Source organism: Tupaia chinensis, unplaced genomic scaffold (assembly GCF_000334495.1).
Source record: "Tupaia chinensis unplaced genomic scaffold, TupChi_1.0 Scaffold000014_1, whole genome shotgun sequence".
Lineage (NCBI taxonomy): Eukaryota > Metazoa > Chordata > Mammalia > Scandentia > Tupaiidae > Tupaia > Tupaia belangeri.
Window position 1 is genome coordinate 2576249 of NW_006159444.1, and position 14884 is coordinate 2591132.

General features: G+C 39.9%; 1 protein-coding gene across 1 annotated transcript in view; it reads right to left on the minus strand.

Annotated features, from left to right (window-relative positions):
• Positions 1 to 14884, minus strand: part of OPRM1 (opioid receptor mu 1) — a 64136-nt gene that overhangs the window by 12382 nt on the left and 36870 nt on the right. Inside the window, exons 2-3 of the mRNA XM_006139989.3 lie at positions 10205 to 10557; positions 8427 to 8947 (exon numbers count right to left, since the gene is read on the minus strand). Coding sequence (XP_006140051.1) covers positions 8427 to 8947; positions 10205 to 10557 — 874 coding nt within the window. The remainder of the gene's footprint in view (positions 1 to 8426; positions 8948 to 10204; positions 10558 to 14884) is intronic.

Sequence of the window (14884 nt, forward strand, 5' to 3'; positions counted from 1 at the left end):
GTCTTGAAAAAATATTATTACAATTATCTATTACTTGCAGTAAATCTTAAAGACTAGAAACAAGATTTACTGCAAGTAATAAATAATTGTAATAATATGTTTTATGTATATATATATGTATATATAATATATATCTCACCATATCATACATATATAACTGTGTATTATATGTACATATATATGTGTGTGTGTGTGTATATATTTATATGAAGTTTTACTACAGTAAAGTGTAAAGTCATAGAGGCTATGATTTCTTTCCTCTTTTTAAAAAGAATTATTTTATTTAACTTTATTTGTTATTATTATTGTCTCGTTTGATCAGAGAGAAACAGAGAAAAAGAGGGGAAGTGAGAAAGTAAGCTGCCAGGTTCAGGACTTGAATCACGGTTGGACATGTGGAAGTCCAGTGCCTTTAATCACCACACTTCCTGCCGGCCCCGCTAAGACTTCTTTTCATCATGAAAAGTTTCTATTCACTTCAGGGCCAGGACCTCTACTGCCATTGAAGAAGAATTTCTGAATGTGAAAGGAGAAGACTGACAAAGTTGTGGTTTTAAGTCTTTGTTTCCAGGAAAACAATAATTATATAGGGAAAGTAATCATTAGACATATTTAATTTGAGAAGTTTATAGTTCTCACAGTGTCTTCCACAAAATAGTTTCTTCATTTTTTTTTTTGTCAAGTTACAGCCATTTGCTAATATTTGTTGTGACCTTCCAAATTATAGAGTGATGTGAATGACATTCAAAAGTTAAAGACTGGCTTGTGATTGTACTCATCTAAGTAGTCATTTTGTTTAGTGTAAGGAAAAACTGAAAAAGTAAAATGAGTATCACCAAACTGCATCTTAAATTCACAGAGATTAGAAGAAAATAAATATAGTGCTATAAGGTGTTAAAAGATAAAAATTTCACCTTTCATATTTAGTCCCAAAACTATGTAAGATAGCAAATAAAGATTGACATGTTCCAAAACACTAAATTTCAATACATGAGAATATTTCATGACAGACAGCTATGAAATAGCAATTCACCACTTAAGTTTAGCCAAATAGAGCCGACATCTCAGGTCGGCCTATAGTGTGGTGGTTAAGGTGGCTAGATCCCACATGGCCAATTGTATGGCTTGAGTCCTGGACCTGGTGGTTTGAGAAATACATGAAGTGTGTGTGCCCTACATGTCCAAAATTCTGAAAAGGGGGAGAAATGGAGAAGACTAAGGGGTGATGAGGGCTCTTGAGGATACTGTCTCATCTTCCTTCTCTCTCTCTCTCTTTCTCCAAGGACTTAGAAATGGACTTGCCATATTAACCAAAAGGAATTAGCAGGACATAACAGAACGTTGCTGGAGAAAACAAAAACAAAAATGACACCTCAATGTAAATTAGTTTTTTAAAGAAAAATATGTTGCTATATTTTATCAGTTAATTACATTCACTGGAACAATAAACACAAGAAAATGCAGCACTAATTATATTAGTAAAATCTAATCTTTAAAACTACAGCTCCCTAAACGGTCAGAGATCAGATATCACTCTAAGAAGACTAGAAAACAAACTGGAGGATAGTAGGGCTCATTAAGAGCCTGGCTTCTCAGATCAGCTTTAACTGAAGTCAGTCTTAGAAGCTGAGGTACTATGAAAAGAATTTTTAATCTGTATCCTATCGTATAGATATAAATTGGCATTATTATGATGGCTGTTCTACTACTTTTTAACCGTGACCTTGAGCGAGTTATTTCTTTAAACATTAGTTTTCTCAACTGTAAAGATTATTATCCATACCATATATGATTAAATAACATATCCCAACCTGGACACAAACTGGTCAACAAATGTGATCGTTAATAGTCTCTAAGCCAAATATTTTCTGAAATTTAACAAATTACTTATTTATTTATATTTTTGCTGTAGGGCATGTGTGCTCACCAAAGAGAGAGAGATAGATAGGGAAAGTGAGAAATCACTCCCCAGGGAAGATGGCCATGCTACTATCCCTTCTATTCCATTTTCCTCTCAGGATTTTGGGTAGTCACGCACGTGTATGCAGCATGGATTCCCAGCTGCGAGGCCTGGAACTTGAACTATGAAGTCAGCCATGTCGGATCCAGCACCATAACCACCATGCTACCCACATTGTTCTAATTAAACTGTTTTCCCTTCCCAGATTCTAACTAATTTATAGAAACATATTAATATAAAGTTCCCCTGCTATTTATGAGATACTATTTATCTTAAAATGAGATATCCTTCAGTTCCAGCTGCACACACATATCACATGTGCACATACACATGTGCGTGCATGCTCACACACACGCGCATGACTGGAACTATTTTTCTTTTCTAACCATGGAAATGAAAGAATAACCACTTTGGTTTTATTCACAAAATATGCATTAATGTGGTCCAGTGCTGTAATTTTGAGAGTTATTCTCAACTGGGGCTTTTGTCATGGAGCTGAAAGAATTTTCTTCCCAAATTAGCTCTCTACAGATGTCTTGTAAAAATACCAAGATTCAGCTTTCGAGAGTGATTTAGTTGATTTTAAAGATTAGGCTTTTGCTTTTAGTTTAGCTGGGGGTAGTAGAGTCTTAGAGAAAATCCAAATGCAAAGCATCTTCTAATTTTTTGACCTGCTACTTTGATTTAAATGACAAGACAGTGTTTTAAAAATAATAACTGGAGAGTTTAGGATTAGACTTGCCATTAATAACAGGGAATTAGCAGGACATACCGTAATGTTAGGTTTATTAGCATTGCGTTACTTTGTCCTCTAAGATTCACTGGTAAATAATATTAGAAAGACAAAGCTCTGTCCCAGTCATCTCTACAGATCTAAGGTTCACGTGGTGAAAACGATTTATATCAATCAGCTTGACTGGTTACCTGGTTACCCAGGTTAGACAAAGCAGCAAATCTGGTAGTGTTGGAAAATGAAGTTATTGTTGAAATCAGAGTTTTTAGTTTAGCGTTTCATTCAACATGGAGATTCTTGGATCGTGTCCTCACACACTGACCCATCATTTCTTAGAGGATTTCCTAAGGGTTTAGCATTTCTGGAGTTCTCAGAAAGTCTGAGAATCTCTGGTCGAGTTCATCTAGGAATAAATGAATCCAACGTGGCATTGTGTAGGAGCTTGGGTTAATATAAGGTGCCCAGGGTGCTTGTCTAGGTTCTGCCTCTTACTGGCTGTCTGAGTTTGAATAATCATTTAATTTCCCCGAGAATTTGTGCTTTCATGTTTGCCCATCAGGGTTGCTATAGAAGCTGAGGTACTATGAAAATAATTTTTAATCTGTATCCTATCGTATAGATATTATTATGATGGATGTTCTACTACCAGCTGTTTAAGCAATTATCCAATGGGTCTAATAGCATTAGTTCTTTTCCATATAATGAGAAACATTTCCAAAGATACCTAGGTGTCAAAATAGAAAAGGCATGAAAGAATAGAGTTGGAGGTGGAAACCGAGAGGGAAGCAGGCTAGTGGTGACCAGTATTTCAGAGCTGAGTTGGCTCCAGATTGAGCTGAGTAAATGGGAAGTGCTCTGACAAAGTGGAGTTTAGTAAGACAACAGCAGGGTGGAATGTGAGCAGACAAATCAAATTACACCAAGAACAGATGGAAAATGAACGTCTATGCCACGAGTCTCCCTAATAGAGATCTAGAAACCATAAAGACAACAAACCGAACACAACTCCGGCATGGATGCTATAGCAGTAGGCTGACCCCTGGAATGCAAGAAAGAACATGGCACTTTTTCATTTTTAAAACTGTAACACGTAGCCTTAAACTCCTTTAAGGACACTGAATTCAGCTCTTGGTCTTCTCATCAAAAGCACTTGTTAAAAATAAAATGAGAAGACAAGCACAAATGTAACCAGGTTTTCAAAAATTATGATTTTAGATCAGAGGACTAAAGCTGGAGAGGGTATAATGAAGGAGCCCTACTGTGACCGTTCCCCTGTTACTGAAGGGTAAGCCTGAAATAATTGAGAGTGTTACACAGTCATTTAAGTTGTTCTTGGTGGCACAAGGAAAGGGTCATTCTCACCACATGCTACATCCCCTGAGATATCATGAACTCTCCCATTATTCATTTAATCAACAGATAGTTCTGGAGCACTTTTTAATGAGCTAGACACTGTGGTATGTAGATAGTAGAGGCACAAGGGAAGACAAGACAGACATCCTTGCCCTCAGGAAGTGGTGGCTTCTGGGCCATGTAGCACATGCCTACTGCAGGCAGTTAGCAAAAGAAGCCACAATGATGTCCCTCTCTCTATCCACATCCCTCTGCAATGAAGCTGCAGCTCCTATCAGTGTAAGCTGGAGTCTGTTTTCCCACCCCCTGAATCTAAGTTGGCATGGCTTTGTTTAACCTATAAAAAGCAAGGGATGACTTGTACCAGTTCTGACCTTAGGTCTCAAGGAGCTTTGCGCTCGTTTCTCTGTCATTCAGAACCTGTGGCTATGGAGAGCACTTGCTTGAGGAGGCATGCTGATGGCTGAGGGCCCATGTGGTGCTGGCCATTCTTGCTGCGGCCGCCCTAGGTCAGCTAATCAGCAGCTCCCCAGGTGGGTGACCATAGAGAGCCTTGCTAAAACCGGAGGGACTGTCAGCTCAGCCCCGCCGAAATTACTATTCTATAGAATTATAAACTAAACACATGGTTGCTTTAAGCAGCTAACTGTGGAATAACTTTGTATGCAGCAAAAGCAAACTAAGAAACCCTGGACTATCTATATGACTCATAGTTTATTATGGACACAGTTTTCTCAATGGTGTATCAAATTACCTTGATATCGACCCCATTGTCACTTCGCTTTGAGTTGTGTGGACATGGCCTCCGTGTATAGTTGTTAGAATACAGACACCCTGGGAAGGTTTGAGATCCGATCTCTGATCTGCAGAATAGGAAGTTGACTAATGCGCTGGAAATGTGACGTATATAATGTATTTCTTGGAGGAAATACAAATACATGGGCAGAACATAAACATCTACAACCAGTACAAACCTCAAGCAAGCACTGGAAGGTTAGTGCAAATCATTGGCAGTGGTCCTTCTCATGACTGCTTATGATATGAAAACACTGATATTAACACACACTCGTCCATCAAATTTTGGATTTCTATTTGTTTGCTTATTTGTTTTGCTTTTGCTTTAGGGCACATGTACTCACTGGAGAGAGTCAGAAAGAGAGAGAGAGAGAGAGAGTGAGAGAGAGAAGAAAAGTGAGAAATCACCTCCCACCCAGGGGGGATGGCCATGCTGCAGTGGCCAGGCTGCAGTCCATTCTCCTCCATTCTCCTCTTGGGATTTTGGGCAGGCACATATGCATACATGCCTGGCGTATTCCTCCAGCTGCCGAAACTGGGATTCAAACCACAAAACCAGCTATGTGGAAACCAGCACTGTAACCACCATGCCATCTTCTAGCCTCCAAATTCTGGATTTTTACGACTAATCAAATACGACTTACAGACACAGCTGTAAAGTTTCTGATTTCTCCTTCAAATTATTTATTTCTGACATGTAAGGGAAACCACCACCAGAGGCTGACATGTTGTTCAGTTGTCCACATGCATCTGCCGTCCTGAGGGCACATCGGTGGGAGTGAGTGGAAGGGATCTTTGATTTATCTTAATCTTCACATACGTCCAAGTGCCCTATCTCTTTTCCTGGCAGTCTCTGTTCTCTGTCCAGTGCTCCCAGATGGGCACTTTGGGAAAATGGCCAGTTGTGGAGCTCATTGTCTCTGCTGTCATTTGATGCTGCTTCATAGGGGCAGCCATGAGGATAAGCCTTAATTGGATGTATTTTTACAGCAAACCTTTTAGTTGCTGGGAACAGAACTCCCCCAATTAGCTTCTTTTTTCCTCTCTCTGGTTGTGCAAGAGCCACACTAATGTGAAAACGTTTGCTTTGAGAGGGAGTCAAGGGCAGTGTGGGGGTCACTGAAGGACAATCGTGCTTCATGCAGGAGAGCACTGCACGGACTGGGGGCTCTATTTCTAGGAGCCAGGTGAGTGAAGGGTGGCTGAGATGGCCAGATGATAGGAGAGGGCCCTGGCAGTCGTCCAGGGTATGGCACCAAGCAGCCATGCCCTAGAGAGCCTGGAGGGGTGGGAGAGGAACAGGTAGGCATTCAGGGAGAAAAAGTCAATACTTTATAATGGCCATCATTTTACTCCAAAGCAAAATAGTTTAACCTTCGCTTTGGACTGAGAGTTTTAAATTGCATTCCGCAGTATGTTATCCCTGGGTTGGAGAGAAGCTATTTAAATCTCTACCTTTTTAACGTTACTCACAGCAGTTTGATGGCTACTGACAAGGAGAGCTGCTTAGTAAAAGGAGCAGGTTTAGAAGTCTTGATGTGGAAAAAAAATTAAAGAAAAGAAGCAGAGTGGAAAACCACTTCTTCATGGCTTTCATCTCTGAAATGGATTAGAAGTGAGATATAATAAGTTCATAATTTCCCTCTGGCTGGATGTGGTTCTGCCATCATTACCTCATGCTCTCTGGGGAAGAGACGAGCTCTGAGTGCCTGTGTTCATTTCAGCATTATTTAATATCCGGGGTCTGAGGAGTAAGTCCCCTATGGCAGATCCATCTGGGCTGTTTTATATTAGTCTTATGACCAGTTAGGGAGGGTGACCCTGAACTGGGCTGGGTGGCACTGGGGATAGGTGGGGACAGTGAGACAAGGGCTGTGTTGAAGAGCCAGCAAAAGGAAGCCCTGCACACAGTAACCAAGCCTTCCCTCTGACTCCTCATTGGCTTGACTTCCCATTGATTTTTCTTTACCTTTTTTACAGAGAGATTTTTGCTATAGGAGCATGTGCTTGCTGGATAAACAGAGAAAGAGAGAGAGAGAGAAAGTGAGAAATTATCCCCTCTACTCGAGGGTGGGGGTTGGGGGGTGGCCAATCACTTCTCCTCCATTCTTCTCTAGGGATTTTGGGCAGACACGCCCAGTATTGAGCTTCAAGACACCAGGTCTGGGACTTGATCTGTGGTCAGCCAAGTGGGAGTCCAGTGCTTTAACCACTGCACCAACTGCTGGCCCCTTCCTATTTTTTGTTTTAGAGAGAGAGATTTTTGCTATAGGGTGCATGCACTCACCAGAGAGACAGAAATACAGAAAGTGAGAAGTCACCCCCTTGCCCCCTGCCAGGGTGAATGGCTACACCACAATCCCTTCTTCTCCATTCTCCTCTTGGGCTTTTGGGCACACACATCTGAAGTGAGTTTCAATTCGCCAAGTGCAGGACCTGAACTGCTGTCAGCCATGTGGGAGTCCAGTGCCTTAACTACTATGCCATCTGCTAGCCCTTTCCTATTCATTTTTAAGTAGTAATCTGTACCTGCAATCCTGTCTCTGGGCTCTAGAAACTTCTATCCTAGGTTCTGATACAAGCATTTACTTCACAGGAAGTTTGAATTTGAGTTCTGTGTTACAAAACTATACAGTCTGTGGTTTTCAGATGACGGCATCATTATTTGTTCATTTACTTATTTAATACTGATAATCAAGTTGTATGTTTGATTGACTTTCAAGGTCAGAAGTCAAGTTTTCAAGCCAGTGGCTTCACAAGGTAACATTAACTTGGAGACGCATTTTTCTCTTTCTTCCTCAGCGTTTTCTCCTGTGATTATAATATTGTGTGTAAATCTTGAATCCTCTCTGTAGGATCACTTCTGTACTCTTGTGTGCACAGGAATCTATCTTCCAAAATATAGACACTCTTCATGATATTATCCCCAACTGGTATGATTAAGGTTATACAATTAATTGAATTCAAATAATTAGGTTATCTATTTGATACTTGCTCTACAGTTCAGAAAGCAAAATTTATGAACCAATGGCTAAAAATAAGGCTGGCCATCTTTTTATTTTTTATCCTTTGCCCTCAAACTGATTTGCTGAAAATATCTTGTATCTTTGACCGCAGTAAATAAGTCACTCACCCTACCTCTATAGCCAGAGAACCAGAGCAGGCCTGGCTTTGAGAAGTGCTGGGGAAATTGGGGTGATATTTATGAAATACCTGTAACATTTATGGGAGAAATAAGAAGGACTGTAAATAAAGATAACTTCCACAATATGCTAAAGTCCTTAATTTTGCACAGAAGGGAAGGTTCTGAAGACAGTGATTTTTAGTAGCTTTATGGATTTCTAGTTGGCAAATCTTTATACCTAAGGGAATATATATAATCAAATATATAGAGATAGTTTACATACAAAAGCTCTTCTCTGACACTGTGATCACAATTTGCTTCCCCATTCCCTCCATTTTCATGCTAAACCTCAATGTCCTACTTATTGATCTCCTTCTACTGGATTAAAACCTTGGATCAGTACAAAGTTCTGTTACTTTTATATCATCTGCAGTCAGCATATTAGTTCTAGAACTACATACCTGATGGTTAGTCCTATCCACTGTATTGGCTGTGGAGGGGTGGTCTCTGGTGTTCTGACGAATTCGAGTGGAGTTTTGTTGCTCAATGGTGGAGGAAGTTGGGATGCAGAACTCTCTGAAGCATCGTTTGAAGTTTTCATCCAGAAATGCATAAAGGACTGGGTTCAGGCAGCTGTTTGTGTAGCCTAAAGCAATGCAGAAGTGCCAAGACACAGTCTGGAAAGTAGTTTCTGGGATTGTGATCAAGGCTTTAATGATGACGTAGATGTGAATGGGAGTCCAGCAGACGATGAACACAGCCACAACCACGAGCACCATCCTGGTGATTCTTCGCAGATTTCTGTCCTTTTCTTTGGAGCCAGAGAGCATGCGGACACTCTTGAGGCGCAAGATCATCAGTCCATAGCACACAGTGATGATGAGGACGGGCATGACAAAGGCAAAGATGAACACGCAGATCTTCAGCAAGTTTTCCCAGTACCATGCTGGGTGAGAGAAGGTTAGTGTGCAATCTATGGAGCCTAGAAGAAGGAAATTTTAGGTAAAAATTAGCAACCACATGTAGTTATGGCACCAGGCACTAATATTTCCATCTGCTTATTAGTTAATAGCCTTGACCAGAGCTACCTTAAGCTGCTATCATAGAAGCTATTAAGGAAAGATTTAGAGAAAGTGTGGAAAAAACTCAGCTGTCTGTTGTTTTCAAGGGAAGTTATTTAACATTTTTTTCCTAAATCCCCCATTTCATTCCATGGACAATTGTGGGTCTCTCATCATGAGCTAGACCCTCTATAGGGTCTGTGTTGATGTTAAAATATAATCATTGCTCAAAGTCTCTTACAGGTTCCAATGAATGGACATTTTCACTCCAGTTTTTGATGGGTAGATAATTATTCTGACAGTAGGCCTAAAAAGATACATTTGCCACATAGGCAGCCATTTGAGGTTTTAAAAAAATTTGTAAATATTTTCTATGGAGTGTGCATGCTTACTAGAGAGAAAGGGAAAGTGAGAAAGCACTCCTAGGGGTATGGACACACTGCAATTCCTTCTCTTCTTCTCAAAATATTGGGCATATGTATACATAGAGCTGGAATGTTTTTCAAGTCACGAGGTCTAGGATTTGAACTACACCTTTGGCTGTCCAGAACCCAGTCATCTTAACCACCATGCCACCATCTGGCCTGAGCTTCTCAAAGTTTTAAAACAAGCCTCAACATAATACTCTTTAGTTTTAAGGTTTGATTACTCTTGGGAGAACTGTTCTTATTTACACACCATTTTTTAATGATTTTTTTTTTTGCTATAGGACTCATGCACTCACTAGAGAGACAGAGATGGAGAGACAGAAAGAGAGAAATCACCCCTCAGAAGGGATGGCCACACCATAAACCCTTCTCCTCCATTCTTTTCTCTGGAGTTTGGGCATGCACATACACATGCCCAGTGTCAGTTTTAAGCCTCTGGGTCTGGGACTCAAATTGTGGTTGACTCCTTGGGAGTCCAGTGATATAACCATTATGCCATTTACTGGTCCCTACACACCATTTTAATGAAATAAATATAGAGGAATCAGTAACAAATATATGATCTTTTCTTTAAAAGAGTCAGTGGGCTTAAAATTATGGGAAAAATGTCCAAAATATTCAAAGACATTTTGCTAGAAAGAATAATTAAAATTACAGTTTGATTAAGACATTGGACCTCTTCACAAACTCTCCGTGGCTCATGACATTGGGCTACAAAGCCCCACCCCACAGGACAGCACCACCACTCACCATGCCTGTATTTTGTTGTTGCCATAAACATCACAGGCAGACCAATGGCCGAAGAGATGATCCAGTTGCAGACATTGACAATTTTGGCATTTCGAGGAGTACGGAAATCCAGGGCCTTGACCGGGTGGCAGACTGCGATGTAGCGATCAACGCTCATGGTGCAGAGGGTGAATATACTGGTGAACATATTATAGTAATCGATGGAGATCACGATCTTGCAAAGGATGGTTCCAAACGGCCACGTTCCCATTAGGTAATTGACACTCTGGAAGGGCAGGGTACTTGTTGCTAAAGCGTCTGCCAGGGCAAGGTTGAAAATGTAGATGTTGGTGGCAGTCTTCATTTTGGTGTATCTACCAGATGAAGAAGGAGCAACGGCGGTATCAGTAAAAGACATCAGTGTGAAGTAGGTAAACCAGAATACATCTGAAACGAAATATAGGACCACTGGCTTTTCTTTCTTTCTTTCTTTCTTTCTTTCTTTCTTTCTTTCTTTCTTTCTTTCTTTCTTTCTTTCTTTCTTTCTTTCTTTCTTTCTTTCTTTCTTTTTTTTTTTTAGAAGTTTTTGCCATAGGCCATGTGTGCTCATGAGAGAGAGAAAGAGAGAGACAGAGACAGAGACTGTGAGAGGAAAAGTGAGAATCATCTTCCGGGGGTTGGCCATGGCACTATTCTTTCTCTGTTCTCTTCTTGGGATTTTAGGCACACATGCGCACATGCCTGGTGTTAGTTTAAGCCACCAGGTCCACACCTGAACTGTGGTCGATTATGTGGGAATTCAGAGACATAACCATTATACCATCTGCTGGTCCCCCCCAATACACACTTTTCAAACTTTAGTTTGTGTTTACTGTTTTTCAGTCATGTGAGGTTAAAGTCTGACTGGCTGGGACCAGCAGATAGTAATGGTTATGTCCTTGACTCCCACATGGCCAACTGTAGTTCGAGTCCTGGACCCAGTGACTTAAAACTCAAAGTGGACGCCTGTGCCTTTGGGCTCAAATTCGTGAGAGGAGAATGGAAGAGAAGAGTTTGTGGCATGGCCAATCCCCCTGGAGGGTGATTTCTTGCTTTCTGTCTCTCAGATGAGTGCACGTGCCCTATAGGTAAAACTTCTCTTTAAAAAAAGTCTGACTTGCTAAGCCTAAAATGGCTGTTGATTAGAAGAATTAGTATTATAAATGTTTATTAGGGTCTTAATTCAGTGTTCTAGAAGAATTTTTTGGTTCCAGTTAACACCAGGAAGCTGAAATTATAAAGCAGGATTTCATGAACCTCCCCAGGACCAAGCTGGAATTGTTTCTTGAACCCTAAAATTTGATCGAGTGTTCAAAACTGGCAGAAATTATGTTGCTACCACACAGAATTCCTTATCAAATTTGAAAGATTTTTGACTAGCTTTAGATGTTTTACTTTTTTCAAAGTTTATTTATTTTTTTCTTCTGAGAGAGAGACAGCACCCCAACAGGAGCCCAAGCACTGGGTACAATCTGCTCCAGCCTTCATCCAGTCGTGAATCACAGCTGTATTCAGGGAGGCCTCTAGATCCGAACTGGTAACCTTTCCATGTGGGATTGCCCACAGGAAGGTTGTGTCTTACTGCTGTGCCACGTCTAGCTGCTAGAAGTTTTACTTTTTCAGAAGACTTTTAAATGGGAAAGGTCGAGGACGCTATTTAACTTGAGAAGATAAACCAATTTGAGTTCAGAGAGGACTCTAAGTGGGACAAATATAAAAATATAGTTTTAAAGAGGTTCCTCCAAAGTGCAAAACCAGACAAAGACCATAATTAAAACAGTGACTTTAAACTTTTAGAATAACTGACCTGGTTGCTCAAGAAGGTTTAGAATGTTTGATGCTGTTTATAAGCAGACATTGCTCTACAAAGTAGAAAAATAACTTCTGTCAGATACCTGCATGATTCGAACGGATGCTAGTCTGCATTAGTCACTTTCCTACCCAGCAAACCTTATGTTTCATGTCTTATCTTTAACAGAGTGTTTTATGTTAAATAACCGGGTCCTTTACTGTCAGTTTTCTGACTCATCATACTTCTAACCTTTCCTTCGGGCTTATCTTAGCACTAGGTATTAGCACAATGTATTTTTATTTCGCTGTTAAAAAAAAAATCATTTCCTCCCCTAGAATGTCGTGTTTGTGAAACAAAATTAGGTTAAGGTTTTACCTCATGAAAAGGAAAGTTAATATTTATCTATAAAAGCTACTTCAATGGGCATTTTGCAGGAAGAATGATGTCGAATTTTTCTCAATTTATCCAGCAAAACTTGATCTAAAGATATCCAGCACTCAGTTCGCAATTACTCACCCCTTGAATCACAGCAAGCAGCATAAAAAAGAGAGTTTGGCGATTTCCTAAGCGTATGAAAGAGACGAGACAAAAGGTTTGGACGTTTCAATTGCTTCCGGCTTATTCCTGCAGGCTTTAATGTGAAGGGATAGTGTGATCAGAAAAGGGGTGACGGGGCTAACTGGCGGTGCTGCAGTGGTGAAGGCCGTGGGGTCCCACATAGCTGACTGTGTAGTCCCACCCACACCAGCAGAGACGGGACTAACGTGCAGGGTATTCATGCTGGAAAAATTCATTTTCAATGTTATAAAGACATACAATGATTAAATGTAAAACGTAAGAAAAAAACGATGAAGATCATGACTTGAAATATGGCTTTGTGACCTCCAGAAAGAGAATACTTTTTCTAATAAGAGTCTTAATTATGAAGAATTTCCAAAGGGAAAGAAAAAAAAAAAAAGAAAGACAAGAAAACACACTGGATGTGTGTGCACACACCTTTCCAGAATCCTGGGATTTTGGTATGGTCATCTGCCCAAGGTGAGTGGGGGGCTGCTTTCTCATTTTCTGTCTCTTTCTCTCTCCAGCCCCTCCCCCCGACCCAACCTTGACAAGTGCACACACCTTATAGCAAAATTAAAAAAAAAAAAGTTATAAGGCTGATGTGATTCAGGCCACCAAGCTTTTCACTCTGTTCTGTTCCAATGCAGTGATGTGGTATGACCAGTGCCTCTGAAAAACTAAATGAATGATCAGAGCCATGCTACAAGCCAGACATGGAAGTACACAAACCAGTTAGTGAATGAGCCAGAGGAGAGCCACTGGAAGGACTCTCTTTGCTGTTCAATCGATCTGAGTGGATCTGTGAACCATGTCTGGACATGTCGGAATCCTTTTCCATCCTATGTGACTTTTGCACCTTACTATGCCACGTATTTAGTAGAAAGGAGAATGGGGTGGGGTGTGGACATGTCCTTAGAGAGTCTTGTCCGTTCCATTATACTCACTGAACTAGGTCTTCTCTTCTAAGCAGTGGCCCAAACTAGTTTCTTCTTTCTAAATGACATGTTGTAGGAGATATTTTTTAAAATGCTTCTTAAATGGCAGAGTGACTTTTTGATATTATGAATTCAGATAAGTTACCATGTATTTTTATTCTTAAAACATGATGTTTTTCTCAGGACTTGCTATGTTTGGCCTGCTAGAGGGATTTCACAGTGTTTCTTCTTATAGCAGCACCCAACCCCCATCTGCAGGGGATACATCTCAACACCCTTTGAAACTGTGGGCAGTATTGAATCCTAAATGTACTATATATGTACTATGCTTTTTCCTATACATACAAAGCTACAATTCAGTTTAATTTACAAATTAGGCACAATAAGAAATTAAGAAAAAAATAATAAAGTAGAAAAATTATAGCAGCATACTATTATAAAAGTTATATTAATATGGGCTCTCTCTCTTTCAGAACATCTTATTGTAATATATTCATCTATTTTCAGTCTGCAGTTGACTGTGGGTAACAGGCTATGAAAGTGAAACATCAGATAAGGGGTACTGCTGCACTGTGTTGGAGAAGAGGTGTTAGGAAGCCCACTTCAGTGGAAGCACATCTATTCTCTGTGGTGTGTGTGTGTGTGTGTGTGTGTGTGTCTTTTCTTTTTCGTTTTTTCTTTGTACTTGTTTGATTATGAACATCCTTACTCCCTCATAGCAATAAAATTATTCCAATTTATCTTCAGTCCTATTTTTCTTGCAATTTCCCCAACTATTGCCACTTTGTTAACATTCATTTTGACCAATGTGTTCTAAATGAAGCTACACTAGATAAATCACTTGGAAACACTCTTACGGTCTCTGCAAACTTTGTTTTATATCTCAGTCCAGAAATAAAACTAACAAAAAGCCTGAAAAAAAAAAAGATACTTGAATTCAAATTGTCAGTTTTAAATTCGATGTTCTTCACATTGTTCAGCTATCCTTTTCAGGAGTTTATAATAGAGTCATTGGATGCTCTAACTTTGGATGGATTATTCTGCCCTTTCATGTTTTTACCAAATGAGGCGAAGAAGAAGGATATCTAATTTAGTTAGGAGTAATGGGCCCCTTGCATATATTAAACATCATGGCTGGAAATGTACAATTCTTTCATTGGCAGTGATTTTTCTGTCCACCTACCCTCTCATAGAAATCTACTTATACTGGAGAAAAAGAAAAAAGAAAGAACTGCCCTTGAGTGTCATCTTTTAATACTAAGATTAATTGGACGAATCCACTGAAATAAAGGCACTATTCCTAAAGAAAGTACTCAAGTCAGTACTCACTTAGATTTACCCACATTATCCATTTTGATCTAAGTGTGTGTGTGT